Raw genomic sequence first — 16,188 nt, forward strand, 5'->3', positions numbered from 1 at the left:
TTCGTCAATTAATTAATTGATCATTGAATCTGGAACATTTCAGTAAGTAGTGAAAAATATCCACCACAGTTTTCCTGAGCCAGAGTTGATGCCTTCAAATGTCTTGTTTTGTTCGTCCAACAGTCCAAATTTCAATTTTCTGTCCATCGGTTAGTGGTTGCAGCTCTAAAAAGAGAATTTAATGACGTGTTTTAAACTTTATTTTTGAATTGCATTATCTTAATTTGTCATGGTCTCTGTGTCTGAATATTTTTTTAAATTCTTATCTTTGTTAATATTTTATCTTATTTTACACTGATTCATCTGTATTTCTGTAAAGTCTTTGTAATTTACCATCATCAAAAGCTTAAAAAGAGTTTTTGTTTTTTTTGTAAACTCCTCCACATCCAACAAATCATTTTAAATATTAGAGTGAATTAGTGTTTCCAGTCAAATGTGTCATGAAGTTGGTGTCTTTGTCTCATTTGCATCAGATGAATCATCTGCAGTTTAGTTCCAAACTAGTTTCTGTGTAAATATATTGTGGGTGATTTGAGAAGTATCATAACATCTTAAGTAAAAAGGTCAATTTTTCTCTCTTTTGCAGGTGGTGCTCGTATTTGCTCTCAGCATCGGGGCCCTTGTTATATACTTCATAGATTCCTCTGAGTAAGTATTTTCATGAGTAAAACCATTGTTGCAGCTGCTGTTGGTCACAGTTGGTCTAACCTGTTCCAGCAGGATGTTTGGGATGCTGCTGCATGTAGAACTTATCTGACCTGAAGATCAGATGCAGCTGTGTAAATTAACACTGTTGTTGCCTCGAAGCGACTGAACTGGTCTGAAGATGGATGGATGAAACTGAGACTTCTGAGTCCTGTAGCTCGGAGCTGACAGTAACTTTAGGATTTACATGTTGCCAGTTTTCTCTCAGAGAAAAAGAGAAATGTCGGTTGTGTATTACGGTCTTAATCCGGTCTAAATTACTAACAACCTGCTGGAAAAATAATGCTGCTTCAGTTATAGAGATAAAAAGGTTTGTTGGGGAAATTGTTTGTATTTCAGACATGTGTGATTTAGATTGGCCTCAGAGACCTCAGCCATTAGCTGGTTCCTATACTCTCATAAATCCTCATATAGTGCATATACTTTAGTTTTAGCCTTAATAACACTGAGTGCTTTGTGCTCTCTATATGGTATTTGAGAACATGTACTTGCTGGCTGGTTTTATCCAATCCCCTTCCAGGTAAACTGCTCTCAGCTTACTGGCGAGCCGCACTGACAAACATCCAGTACGCACAGATGAAATTTGCTTAATCTCTGTAATGAAAGGATCAGACCATCAAACAGGCAGGAAAGACCAAAGTTCCTGGTCAAAACAATCGCCATCGCTCATCAAAATCGAGGAAGCGGAAGACCCTTTCAGCCCCATGCGCGACAGTATGCTGTTACTGCAGCCTGGTGGTGTTTGGACAGGACGTGCCATTAAGAAGCAGAGCAAAATACATCAGGATAAAAGCTTTTATCAGGCCCAGAGGGAGTCTCCGCTGGGAGTAATGTTAAGGCAGACAGAGAAAATGGGCTGTAAACTCACGTAATTTGGCTCACAGTGCTGGAGGCAGGTAGTCAGGTTTTTTTGTTATTTCATAAGAACGCATGCAGCTGAGGGCTCGGCCTGCTCTGATGTGGTTTGTGAGCATGATCTCATTTCATTAACTGGACAAGCTCAGGTAGAGTTACATCCCCACCAATGCCATCTGTGGCCCTCCGTTCTGAGAACTTGCTTGTAGCGGCGCCTGATACCTTTTCTTCCGATGAAGGATGACCTCCGACCTCTGTCTTTAACCTTTTCACACACAAGAAGGGGCGTTGATAAATACACAATGAGGAATGATGCCGCAGCACCTGTTCACTGACTTATATTCATATTCATCCCACAAGGCTCTTTGTCCCACTTTTCATTCAGTCTTGTCCAGGTCTTTCTATTATTCAGGCCGTACTTTTTCACTACCTGCCAACCCAACAAGCCCAGTACTTAAAGCCAAAGAGCAGCCAGTTAGCTGCTCTCTTGCGTGCTTCTAAGTGGCAGCAGACCGTAATAGATACAGCCCTTCCTGTAATTAGTCCTGTGGGGCTGCTGAGGCTGTTATATGATGGACAGGCTGACCTGGCTGGAAGCGACACACAGAGAGACGTCAACACAGAAGACCCACTTAGATTCATAGAGAAGAGCTCAAGCAATGAGCTGCACAGCCATGAAGGAGCTGGTTAGGTCCCAGAGGGGGATTTCATGATGTAAAAGTTTCATTCATTGATTTCTTTGGCCACTTGGAGGGCAGCAAAACTCCACCACAGGCTGACACACCCACAGTCTGGCATAAAAGTAAAGTTAATTTATGACAGAGCTGGTGCTAAAGTTTATTATTCAACTCTGAAATGTCCCACTCAGCAGAGAGCTTTATCAGAGCTGTTTAGCTGAAAACAAATGCCCGCTGAATTTGGAACTGATTTGAAAGGAGCTTGCAGGCTATAAACCAAAACAATGAGCTAAACAATGAGCTAAAAGAAGCCATAAACCTTTGTACAACCGCTAACTTTCACCCTGAGTGGATTCAGGTTTCTTGACCGCTGAGGTCGCCTGCAGAGCCAGAACCAGAAAACATTCAGGTCTCCTACATGTGAGCCCTTCTGTTTGATCTGAGTCTGAACTGAATGAGGGAGAGAAAGACCAGAGCTACTGTGTGCAGGGAGGCTTTGTGATCCATAACAGGCTTAGTCCTCCTCCAAAACAGGCCTACTGGAACTCAATTATTTTGCACTGCAGGTCTGCCTCCACTATATGCTCTGTCACCCTGCTATGACAGGGATTTGCCAGGATGACGTGTCATTACAGGGAATGAGGGCAGAACTATCCTTCATGTTAGGACTGTTCTCCTGGTGCCTGAGAGACGACTGGATAGGATTTTCAGGAATTTGCTCTATTTTTCTATGAAAACGGTACATATTTTTTGAAAAGTCTAAAAACTCAGAATTAAGTGACAGGATCAAGAGGAACTTCTTCACCAATATTTTGACCAATAAACCAGCACCTTTAACAGAAAGTTGATCATCTTTAGACACGCCTAAATGCAGTGGAAGTCCAGCCAGGCTGGAGTAATACACTGCCTGCTGAGGAGAATAGTTTGAGTCTTCCTCATGACATCAACGACCTCCTGATCATCAACCAGAAGATCAACCGAGTGTCACTGCTGTGCATCAGATCAGTTCAAACTAATCCCCGAGGTATTTTAATGTCACCTCATGAACTCGGCGAGGACAGTGTTTTATCAAATGCAGTTTATTAGATTTTTTTTACATAACCAAAGCAATTTGCTTTAATCCAGTGGTATTAAACAGCACAGGGGAGATTGTTGTTGCGGAGCGATGATGTGTGCGTTAGTGAAGCTTGTGGATGTGAGTGGAGGGATCCTGCAGGCAAACAAAGAGGCGACATGTATGAGAGGGACCTGCTTGGCACTAACATGCTGCAGGGACTCCACGGGCGTTTATGTATTTGTTATTATTACTGTAGAACTAATTAGTTAATTCTGATGTATTATTATAGATTAAGCTACCCAAGCAGTATATAAAGTGTTTAAAATGAGCCCCACCTTTACCCTCTGCAACAACAACAAACACATTAATGCATCGAAATCCAGTAATATATATATTATTCTGAAATGGGCCATTCTCCACTTTTGCTTTTGGTACTTTAAGTACATTTTGATGCTGATACTTTTGTACTTTTACTTAAGATTTTGAATGCAGAACCTTTTAACTTGTAGTATTTTAACACTGTAGTATTGCTACTTGCATATGTCCATGAATCTTGAAGACTGTGAAGATATTTTGTGCTTTCTTATCCTGTTAATCATCTCACCTACGTTGTGACCCCCAGGAGAGGGGGTCATTGATGACATGACAAATGTTTTTTCCTGTCTGATTAACTGCTCGTTTTGTGAGGGGGGAAAAGAAAAGAAAAGAAAAGAAAAGAACAGCAAATCTTCACATTTGAGAACCAGCAGATCTTTCAGTTGAATAAACGACTTTAATGATTCATCAAATATCACAATTGTTGTACATTTGTTTTCTGTCGAGTGACTAATGGATTTATTCACTAGTTGTTTCAGCATTAACACGATTAATCAATCTGCTCTGTTTTTATTCATTTCACTCAACTCTTCATTCCAATCATATCTCAGTCAAACATAAATAAGAGCATTACGCTCAGTTGAGTAACTTTTTTCTCCACTGCCTTCTTACATTTTGAATGTTCAGTAAACCTGTTTTTTCATTTTAGGTGTGAATATATTGAGACAACATTTTTTCTAACCTCCAGTCCTACTAACCTATTACAATCTCATTTACTTGGTTATTTATTTCTCTTTATTTGAATTCTTTGTACCAGATACAAGCTTTTGAGGGTGAGCCTTCACTGCATTGCTAGCATTTGCTATGGCTGCCTGACTTCATAAAAGAGGACATGAACCCTGCATGCATTTAACCCTTAAACTACTGCCTTGGCTCTGCATTTCCGCCATGTTTGACTTAGTATCTATTCCATTTATTTATTGTATTTATTCCATCAGATAGGAAATGCAGGCCTGACAGGAAAACAGCATCATTCCCATGATGTGATATTGCATCAGACAGTTTGTTTAGCAGTTATTTAAGGGTTAATCAGGTATCTCGACAAGTTATTGCTTGTGTGACATTAAATGCATGTCCTTTCTCAACAGAAGAACCATTGGAAAATACCAAGTATTGCACTTTTTCAACACATAAGTTCCTCTTGTTTTAGAAATCTTAAAAATGCATTTTCAGGAAAAGAAGAATGCAACTTTTAAGCTTTTTTAAATGAAATAATGTTGATGTATATCCATAGCTTTCCTCACTCACAGGCCAGTGTTTGTAAGACGTTATCATACTCTGTCTCTCCCTCTGTCTCATAGTCCCATCGAGTCCTGTCAGAACTTCTACAAAGACTTCACGCTGCAGATCGACATGGCGTTCAACGTCTTCTTCTTGCTGTACTTCGGCCTCCGTGTAAGTTCAACTCAAGAAGGTTTATTTGCACCCTTATCCCTGTACCTGAAAACTGTGAGTGACTCTCATCTTTAACCCTTCATGTCCAGTTTATTGCTGCCAATGACAAGCTGTGGTTCTGGCTGGAGGTGAACTCGGTGGTGGACTTCTTCACAGTTCCTCCGGTGTTTGTGTCGGTGTACCTGAACAGGAGCTGGCTTGGTAAGGATGCTCGCAGCTCTCACAGAGGCTGATGAACAGACTGAGTGCTGTGCAGTGGATAGTTGGGCTCTTATTTAGTAGCCTGTGGTGCCACCCGGTGGATTCAACGGGTGTAGCAGCTGTCAGTGAACGCACCAGATGATCTCAGCACGCTTTTAAAGCTGCAAAAAGAGAACTTTGTTGTATTTTGTGGTGACTTTCACGGGCACACCGACAATATGAGCCATATAAGTTTGATAATATATCATGAAATGTTGAGATGTTGCATGACATGCATGAAGAGTTTGAATGAGCCCCACTATTACTGTGGAAACAGTGCATCAAATTAAAAACTTCAGAACAGCATGAAAACAGAAAAGCATGGTGACTCCAGAGCTTTATGAGCTTTACTCCTCAAACCAATGCCTGTTTGCATGAAAACACAATCAAACACTGTATGGCTGTCAGCCGGTGTGCCGTTTAAACTTGCATTTGTGCAAGCTGATTTGAAAGGAAATGTCATTTTCGACCACGTCTTTGGCCACGTGTTGTGGGCAGCGGGCACTGTGCTGCAGGGGTCGTTCGCATGCCCTTCACCTGCCCAGCGGCGCTCCAGAGAACACCTGCAATAACACTCGAATGAAATCATGCTGTGATTGAAAAGGACATGAATGGATAAAAAAAGGTAATAAGCTTTGCTTTGGGACTCGAGCGCGAGGATGGAAGTCAATCTGCTAAATGTGTGAAGCTCATCACTCGGAGAGGTCTGTGAGGAATTAGAGGATTAGGGAGGATCATATTTTTTTTTTGCTGCATTACAGGTTTTTATAGCTGCTTTTTCTTCCCCCGTCAGCTGAGGAACAAACCTGCCGTGTAGCAAACAACAGCACTTCTCTCACCAATGCTCTACTGTGGAGTCAGTATGACAGCTTGATGAGTGCAGTTGCATAACGTGCCCGCGTATTTTCCCAGGGGCTAATGTACTGTGACTTACGGCATGAAAACAATAAAAGTAGCAGAGGCCGGTGCTGGCTGCTGGTGCCACCTAGGGGACATGTGAGAGTGTTGCTGGCATTAGAGGTGATGGAAATCTCTATTGCAGTATTGTTGTGGATGTGAGCAGCAGTGTTTTATTATCATTGTCAGTTGAATTATGCTGATAGTTATAGGTCTGTTAGCTGCAATAACATTTTTATTTATCTCCAACTCCAACACGTCTCTGTGTCGTCTTGTGACCGTTTGATGTGCAAAGTTACAAAATGTGTGCTTAGTTCTGTCTTGTTTTTAACAATTTTAAAGCATTTGCATGCACATTGACTATTTATTAGGCTAATTCTGCTTTTATTTCTTTTTCTACTCGACGTTTCTACACAGACTACACAGGTTGTTTGAATGCATACTGCCAAAAAAACAAAAGCACAAATGAATCCCTCACACCCCTCCTGTCCTGCTGCGCATCTGTTAGGTCTGTGTGGATGGAAAGACGTCCACCCACGGTGATATACGACAGCTGCGTTTTGTTTAATAGTAATAAAATAATAATTAATTTAATAGTAATAAAATGATTCCAGCCAATCAGAGTTGTGAGAAACATTGTAGATTGAGGGCACAGCTTTGGCTCTGTTTGCTGAAGCACAGATATGAGGGATGATGGAGTTAATTCCAAACAGCTGACCTACCCGTCACGTAGGTTATCACATGGCAGTTCTGAATTTTCTCTACATAATTGATATTTCAGATAACAATGCGTTTTGTGGAGCTGTAATCAAATGTTGCTCTTAAAGTGTTAACCTGAGATTTCTATTTGAGTCTTGGTGTCAGTTTTAGTGCTCATGCTTGTTTTGGCTCAGAGTTCCTGAGTCAAACAGTGTGAATATTCCTGCGATTCTGTTGTCACTGCTTCCATCCTGTTGCTCTCTTGTTACTGTTTGTGTAGGTGTTGCTCTTTTTGCTGTCTGCTCAGCCACGCATGACTCTCACCGCTCGTCTTAAATGTGCTGTTCTTCTATTTACTGGCTTCTGTTTACCTGCCAGACTCCAAACAGCAAAAATACAAGCATTCATGCACCCAGCTGAGTGAATACAGGTTTGAATACTTTTGTGTTTGTGTCCAAATTTACTTTAAAATTGATTTTTGTTATTCAAATCCGCATGAAGCGTAAATACTGACATTTCCTGTGGCTTGTCGAGCTGGTTCCAGTGGAAAAAGACATAATCTCTGTCAATATGGTCACTGAGCAATTGGTCATGTAGGATTAGTGAGTGATTTACTGTTTAGTTAAACTGAGGTTAAACAGGTGGCGAGTTCATAACCAGCTCAGCAGCGTCTGCTCGCAGCTGTCAGACTCCCTCTTCTGATCAAAACTCCATATTTCACCCGGCACTCAGCCAGACCGCCAGTCTGCCAGGCCTCATGTCTGAACATTTTGACACAAATACTCACACAGTACGCGCTAATATTCTCTCACACTAACGCGCTCATTGATGCAGGACGAGCCTGCGGGTGCGAGCACGACACACATTCTGGATGATAGAAAATACTGTCATGCAGAAACAACATGCAGCGCCTAAGAAGCACAATGACAGTTTTTACTGCAAAGTCTGACATTCTGACCTCCTGCAGGTGTGAAATACAAGCAGCACATTTATCTTTGACATTGAACACAATCCAGCGCAACTCTCAAATATTATAAAGTAAACAGAACATTACTCTTCCAGATAAGATATTCTTGCTGGCGGCCACATGTTACAGCTTTTTCCTCCTGAGCTGAAGTGTAAAACACACAAAGAGGCTTTTAGCATTAAACTGCACTGAAACAAAATGTCCTCAGATGCAAATGCTCTAAAGCAGTGGCTCCTAGCTTGAGGGCCAGGCCCTCCAGACACGTTGCTTGTTAAATATGCTGCAGAATGATTAATGGAATAGGAAAAAATGGTAATGCTTTATCTTAAAGATCTGTGGTTACATGAACTGTGTAATTTGATAAAGGGAGAAGTGAGACACAGTTCTGAGAAAGTCATTTGAGTTAAAACTTCATATTTTTGCTTTTTTTTTAGCTGACCTGCTGTGCACGGACTCAGTTTTCAGTTAGTGGCCCCTCAAATCAAAGCAATGTCTTCTTGCAACCCCTCATCAGTGGATGCATGTGTTTCCCAGTTGTGACCAGTTAATTGTGACCATTAATTAAATAATCAGTCCTGAAAAAGCAAAATAATCCACAAGAAAGAAAAATTAAGAGAAAGTCTGAAAAGATTAATGTTAATTAATGACTGTAGATAACAGCTTTCCTTTTTCCTGCACAAATCTTGCGTTCGAATCTGAAAAGTGTTCAATTCAATCAATCTGAGAGGGGAAAACAATCACTTTGGTGGAACTACTTTCAGCTAATAGACAACTCTGCCAACAGAAGTGACACATTTCAAATGTTGCTTCCACATTCAGATTTAATGGACTTTGCAGACTCGGACAGATTTCGGTCAGCTGCTGTGTTTTCGCTCTTTGCAGTGAGGCTTTTTTTTCATGCTGCGCATTTAGTTTTAACCTCAACTACAATAGCAGTTATTACATCAACTGTGATTAATTTAGGGATTATTGCAGCGTCACTAAATCCATAGAGAAACACATTTATTGCCAAAGCTTCTCATTTCTCCATACACAGCTTTACTGGCTGTTCACATGACTTGTTTCCTGCTATAAAACAAAGATACACGCTGTTCTTGTGCGAGATTAGAGAGTGAAATTTGGTTTGTCAAGAGCAGTTGTGGGGTTATAGGGATGAGATGTAGGTTACATTGTGAAGCCAGCTGATGGACAGACTCGCTGCCCGGCCTCTTCCTTTCTCTGGATGAATCCTAAAGGAGCTTACACTCTAATATCCTGATGGGAAAAGGGTTTGCTTTAAGCTCGCCGAACACGCCTCATTACAGGGAAAATACTATGGAGGCCTGAGGTAAATCAGATAAAAAATACTTTAAAAAAACAGTCCTTTCTAGTGTCAACCTGTTGGGTGCGACTATCATGAAAGCACCTGATTCTCTTTGGTTTTTTTCTCTCTTTTCGGAGGAGGATCATATTTTTCCTACATGATATTGAGCAAGGTGGATGCACAACAGTGAAGACGTGGATGTGAAGCAGATTTTGGACTTGATTTTTGCCCACCAAAAGTAACCTACAGACATGATTCCCACTAAGATGTTAGTGTACAGGGGGCCCGACGGAGGCACACACACTCAGGCAATTTCTAACACAAGAAGGCGCAAGAAATCCACCGGGGAGCTCTTCCAGAAGGGCTACAGGGTCAGGATGGGCCACGGCCAGGTCAGCGAGAAAGAGGACCAGGACAGCATCTGGTACAGCCTCGGCGCATGCTTCCATGTAATCTCCTACTGGGGTAAGACCTGCAGGACGTGGGAACGAGGGGGAATCTCCGCTAAAGCTGAACGCTGGTGTGTCCAGAAGTCCTTGGACTCTGTGTGTCAGCTGGAGCAGGTTCAGGTTCAGGATTTGCTCCGTATTACGCTCCCCATCTGGCAAACGCTCACTTGAAATGAAAAATGAGCTTTGGTGAGGCACACCACGGTTCACGTCATTTCATAAAAGATTATTTATTTCTACTTTTCCAGCTGAATGATTGCCTGTAACGCCTTTGATTTGTGTCATTTGGCGTTCAAACAAATCTGCTCCAGCAGGGGAATTTGTCTGCTCGATTAATGCACCAAGAGATGGATTTTACTTGATTGCTCACTCTTGGCTGATGTGGATTTTAATTGTTTGTGCAGCATTGACACTGCAGGGGATTTCTTTTTGGATATCTGAATCATTTTGCCTTTAAACTCAGGTGGGAGGTTCCTGTAACAGGTAGTTTACTGCCATGCACCTAAATGATGAAACATAACCAATAAAATCGGTGTTATTGTGCTTTATGAGATGTGTTTTTGTAGGGGATTGTGATTTCTGTGTTGATCCTCTGAGCTTTTTGGACCTAAATGGCTATAATAAGGTTCTGATTTATCATATATGTGGCTTAAATGATGACATGATGCGGTCAGTCAGTGGTCATGTACACAGCACAGGCTGGTGTTGTCACTGCTGGTTTTGTTGGCATTATGCCGTCCTTGAACTCTTGGCAACGGGCACAGGCTCTATTTTTTTCTTCCCATAAATGCCCTCAAATTTAGGATTTGACGTCACATCTGTTTCGTGAATCAGTGTGGCGTGACAGCGTCCACCTGTCTCTAATCCAGGCTTTCATCTCCTCCTCGTTCAGAGTTTTATCCAGCAGGAGTGAAACATGTATCAGGTAGAAGCCGGTGCTTTGTGAGTTGATGAAGAGGTAGACATCTGGGATGTTGAGCTTGTTTTTTTCCCCCCACGTTTTATGCTGCAGTAAGGTTTAATATCGCCTCATCAGACGGAGTTTTTTTTTTTTTTTCTAATCAATATGAATCCAATGAAGTTGATAAACATGGATGAAAGTATGAAAGGTATGGTGTTCTTGTTAAACCCCAGTCAAATGCTGTTGATGTTGTTTTCAGTTGTTATTGATGATCTGAAAGTAATTTCTTTATGGTCTTTTTTCCCTCACAGGCTTGAGGTTTTTAAGGGCCTTAAGGTTGATACAGTTCTCAGAAATTTTACAGTTTTTGAATATACTCAAGACAAGGTAAGTGTATTAATATTCTCCCTCACTCTTTTCTCCGTGTAGCAGTGTGAACATTGCATGTGAAGTGATGGTGCTCTTATTTTGTAGCTATAAGCATGAATGTGGTTTTATTTTGAAGGGGAGAAAGTGGGCTTTTTTTTTTTGCAATGTTTATCATGGGCACAATTGATTTGGTAAACATTAATATAAGTTGATATTAATTTTATTCTTCAGTCCTGCAGTCGGTAACGTGCTGTACTTGTGTGATTGAGTCTTGGCTGAAACAGCTTTCCGTTTGTCTCCTGGCTGCTTAGAATTAAAGCGTTTTGCCCAGCTGTCAGGAAGAGCTTATAGAGAAACAAAATGCTTCAGAATAATCTCCTCACTCACTCACTCACTCACTCACTCACTCAGATAAAGGTAAAGACATTAACACGAAGTGGAGGAGAGCAGAAGTCATGCAGGGACTCGCTCCACCATAACACATGAACTGTAATGTAAATCTTACATGCATAGTGAGGAAGACCTTTGCTCACAAAGTGCATGTGTTCACATTTACTTGAGTCGCATTTTTAAATGCATGGGATGAAATTCTCCTTTTTTTAGTGGAAACTGAATGGAAATATATTGCAACCCAAAATGACACCATATTTTTAACAGTTTCAACACAAAGCTGAACACAGTACAAAAGCTGTATAATGCATTTTAAAGCATCGTCCAGTCTAAAGACTTGTTCTGACACACTGGACTGTGATACCAGTCTAATAACTTTATTCCTTGGTAACTCACTGTCTGTTCTGGCTCTTTTTCAAACAGCAACTCCATAAAGCTGGTGAACTTGTGTTCAATCTTTATAAGCACATGGCTTACTGCAGCAGGCTTCATTCATTTGGTAAGTTAGTGGGAGCTGTTACAGTGAAGGTGGATGTTGGTAAAGCAACGTTATAGACTTTTATTATTCATTTGTCAAAGACGATGAAAAAAATCTTCACTTCTGTGTTTCTGTGGTTGTTGTTCAAATCTTAACCTCTGTTCCAGGTGGAAAACTCAGGGGATCCTTGGGAAAACTTCCAAAATTCCCAGGCACTTTCCTACTGGGAATGTGTCTACCTACTCATGGTTACTATGTCCACTGTTGGCTATGGAGACGTGTATGCAAAAACCACCCTGGGCCGCCTGTTTATGGTCTTCTTCATCCTTGGTGGTTTGGTAAAAATCCCTCTTCTTACTTATTCCTGCTTAAAATCCTCCATGCAACCAATCATCACACCCCGCCAGGTGTTATCAAACGCCGGGACGCTCTCAACTCAGGACGCTCTTCACCTGTTGTTTACACTGAGCTGTTTTTGTGGCTCACCACTTCACCACAGTATGTTGCATATCATGTATTGTATGAGTTGTCTACAGTCTTGCAGGTGTAATGCTGAAGTTTTGTTCTGTTATTTATTAATTCCTATATGAATATAGGTGATATTCTACAATATTGTAGGATTTTTGAATTCGTACTTAACTGTAAAAATACTGCGGTTTCAGGTGGCTCCACCCTGCCTCTCCTCCCCCTCTCCAACAAACACAATGAAACAGGGATGATTTATTGAAGCCTGGCTTGATGGATGTAGCGACATTATCTTAGTCTGCGCTAATATTTAAAGGCATATTAGGGAATGAGATGCAAGAAGCAGAGACTTAACAGAATAATAATATGAGAATGAAACAACTACTACAACTAAATCTGACAGAAAGCATGGAATTTCTGATTTGCTGCAGTTACCTGATAAAGAAAGTAGCCAAAGGTCATTTCGAGGACACAGTTATCCGGATCATAAAGTATTACTGAGGAGCAGATTATACTTCATGTATATATTTTTTTTTAATACTGGACCACATTCAGAAATCATTGTTGCCATTTGTCACTTAGACACAGAAACATGGGAAAATAGGATCAGGTTGAAAAATACCCTGAAAGTGACATTTCATGTCCTTGGAAAGCTCAAACAGACCATCAAAACACATGTGCGATCAATACAATTTCAGACTCAGTTAAATTTTACATTGTCTTTGGGGAGAGATGAAATTCTTTCATTTGGATAACAGAGATCCTAAAGTTTCCAAAGATACAAACTATGTCAGACTGAATTTGGGGGAATTCGATTTTAAATGATGCGAAACACATCAATGTTTCCATCTGATGAAACTGTGCAGGCATTAAGAAGTCTTAGGACTGAATATTTCACTGTGTAAATGTTATAAAGTAGTATCTTAAATGCTTTAAAGAGCTGTTTTTGTTCATGTTTTATTACAGAAAGTTTTTCATTTTTGCTCATGAACACTTAAGCAAACACAAACAGCAATAATATCCATAAATACATGCTATTTTTTACCTTTTGCACTTAATTCCTAGCTTGTAAAATAGTGATAACAGACAAACATATTGTGACTTCAGTGTAGAGTCTCAGAGTTAATGCCTGCCATCCATTTAGCTGCCCTCTCCAAATCAACCCGGCATGTGTGTTTGTTGGACAAAACATGGCACATAAGGCTTTTTCTTAACTTCTATAACTTTTATTTTTCTATCACAGATTGACATATCGCTCATCAGCTGTCATTTTTCTCCTTTATTCTTCCAATATCCGTAAATATTGGCCTCATAATTTCCTTTTTCATTTTCATACTACCTCTTGGTATTTGGAATGTAACTGTGATGTAACTTCAGGCTACATTCAGTCAGTACTGACTAATCTGAATGAACTGCAACTTTTTTTTATTTTCTTTCTCCTTCTTCCTGTTAACAAGTAGATATTACTGCTACTCCTGCACTTACAGTAGTGTTCGTCTTTAGAGTAAAAATAGAGGACCTGCTCGTCTTTGCCTTTCTTTTTTTTAGTCTCTTCTTCTGTCTCCTATCTTCTCCTTAGGCCATGTTTGCAAGCTACGTCCCTGAAATCATAGAGTTAATAGGAAACCGCAAGAAATATGGTGGTTCCTATAGTGCGGTTAATGGGAGAAAGTAAGTATTCAAGGAGGCTCTACTGCCTCCGCCGCAGTAGAACCTTCTCTGCATGCCCTTTTCTTTTTCTTTTTCATGCATGTAGGCCATGTTTGCTCGCTACGTGCCAGAAATTGCTGCTCTCATCCTTAATCGGAAGAAATATGGAGGGAGTTATAACTCGACCAGAGGCAGAAAGTAAGTCAAACAAATGAAAAAACAGCAAACTTTTAATGGTGTGGTTTTGTGTGACTCAAGTGGCCCTCTCATAAAGAGGCACGTACCCTGATTTTTGCTTAAACGGACGCCATGAAACTGTAATATGAGATGTAATGATCTCAGTTCGCACTAAAGTCACACGGTGACTGAAGAACTTGGCCATGATTAATGTGTAGAGTTTACTGTACTGTACTGCTGCTGCTTTTATATGTGTGCAAGCTGTCATTGCTGCTTGTCATGAATGAAAGTCTGCTTTTACACTGCAAAAAAAAAAAAAACTCAACAAGTGATTTGTGTCTGTTAATTGAGCTCTAAAAGTATTTTTTTCTTTATAAAATTCACTTGTTTTAAGAAAATGGGACTTTAAGAGCTCAAAAATAGACAGATATTTTTGCAGTGCAGTTATGTACGTGTACTATTGTCGTGGTATGAGGTTGGCACATGTAGGATTTTCTCATTGATCTATGATATAAACTGTAATTATATAATAATGTGTCAAGTGAACCCACTGAACCGTGAGCAGTGGTTAAACCAGAACTATGTTGGTGGTTTCCTGTGACACGATTTTCGCAGACAGCTCCCAGCCAATCAGGAATAAGAGTATTCAGCCTAACATACCCTGAACAAAGTAGACAGGTGTGACCACCGCAGTCCACAGGTGGAGCACAGTGTATCACATCTTCATTCTGCCATTGAGAGAAAATCCTACATGTGTTGTGGTGTCTTACTCGTAACTGAGCTGCTTATTGTCGATGTACATTTGTCATTCACACAGTTTTGTTCGCTCATCTCCCTGCGCACCCTCCCAAACTCAGATTTGCATACCGGCCTAAATAACGTCAAATGAATTAAAGCAAAGGAAAATCAAAGAAAATGAATGATTGGTAGACAGCCCTTCTCTCACTTATCAACTCTGTACAGTGTTTGAAGCTACTATAGAGTTGAATCAGTTTGTTGAAGGGTAAAAATAATAACTTATTTATAACAGAAGGATGAATTTACAGTGAAATAATAAGCCTTCAGGCCAGCTGTAAACCCATGACAAAATGATCCGATTGATGAACTCAAGCTTACCTGAGATCAGCATTGATGCAATCCTCAATCTCACCCGTCCACTCCTGTTTGCCATTGCTTGCTCTGCGCTCATTTTTTAGGATTTGTGTTTCTGTTCAGGAAAAACTCGTCTTGCTTGTCTTCGCTCTGCTTCTGAAAATTCTTGGCCTCTATCTTCAGTCTGACCTACACCCTCAGGACTAAAAACAATCTTTACAGGAATAGTTTGACATTTTGAGAAACAGGCCTATTCGCTTTCTTGCCAGAAGTCAGAGGAGGAGATCGACTCCGCTCTGGATGTCTGCATGATAAATATGAAGCTGGAGCCAGGAGGTGATTAGCTTAGCTTAGCATGTATAGCTTGTTTTTACATTTAACTTTGTGTATGGATTAAAAAATAAAATAAAATAAAATAAAATAAAATACAGTGTGTTAATTAGTGAGCTTTAATGCTGGTATGCATATTTTTAATCAGAAATGTGCTAGCTGTTTCTCCATGCTAAGCTAAGCTAATGGCCTCCTGGCTCCAGCTCTGTACGTAGCACAGACATGAGAGAGATATCGATCCTCTCGTCCGACTCACGGCAAAAAAAAGCAAGAAAGTGTATTTCTCCAAATGTCAAACTGTTCCTATAACATTTTAAACTTAAGCTCTGCAGCTGTTTCTAAAGAAAAAGTGAGATTCTGCTGGATGCCTCTAAACAAAATACGCCTTGTTGTAGCATGCTTTCAGTATCTGTGGTCGTTTGGAAAAATGTCTCAAACCAAATCTTTGCTTCTTTTGTTGGTCAGTTTTGTAGAAAACTCAAAATTAGAGCTTTTCAGGGCATTTCTGTGTATCTTGTACAATTCTGTGTTCAATATTTCCTTCCTTTTTTTTTTTTTTTTTTTTTAAACAATTTTTTTTATTTATCTGACACAAACATCTGGTTGGTTGTGGTTGATAATTTCACCAACAGCCAGTTTTGAGAAATTTTGAAAGTGTGTGGATAGAGTTTTTCAAAGTTTATTTTAATGCTTACTTATTTAAATGTCTCCTTTAGG

The 16,188-nt window shown here is 40.2% G+C and overlaps 1 protein-coding gene across 10 annotated transcripts in view; it reads left to right on the plus strand.

The window, feature by feature from the left end:
* The window catches only part of LOC143338852 (calcium-activated potassium channel subunit alpha-1a), an 80,072-nt gene that overhangs the window by 31,553 nt on the left and 32,331 nt on the right, over nucleotides 1–16,188 (plus strand). For all 10 annotated transcript variants that reach the window (XM_076759674.1, XM_076759675.1, XM_076759680.1 and 7 more), the window contains exons 3-9: nucleotides 587–648; nucleotides 4,971–5,064; nucleotides 5,154–5,265; nucleotides 10,832–10,907; nucleotides 11,703–11,778; nucleotides 11,925–12,095; nucleotides 13,802–13,893. In XM_076759674.1, coding sequence (XP_076615789.1) covers nucleotides 587–648; nucleotides 4,971–5,064; nucleotides 5,154–5,265; nucleotides 10,832–10,907; nucleotides 11,703–11,778; nucleotides 11,925–12,095; nucleotides 13,802–13,893 — 683 coding nt within the window. The remainder of the gene's footprint in view (nucleotides 1–586; nucleotides 649–4,970; nucleotides 5,065–5,153; nucleotides 5,266–10,831; nucleotides 10,908–11,702; nucleotides 11,779–11,924; nucleotides 12,096–13,801; nucleotides 13,894–16,188) is intronic.

This window comes from Chaetodon auriga, chromosome 20 (assembly GCF_051107435.1).
Source record: "Chaetodon auriga isolate fChaAug3 chromosome 20, fChaAug3.hap1, whole genome shotgun sequence".
In the NCBI taxonomy this organism is placed as follows: domain Eukaryota; kingdom Metazoa; phylum Chordata; class Actinopteri; order Chaetodontiformes; family Chaetodontidae; genus Chaetodon; species Chaetodon auriga.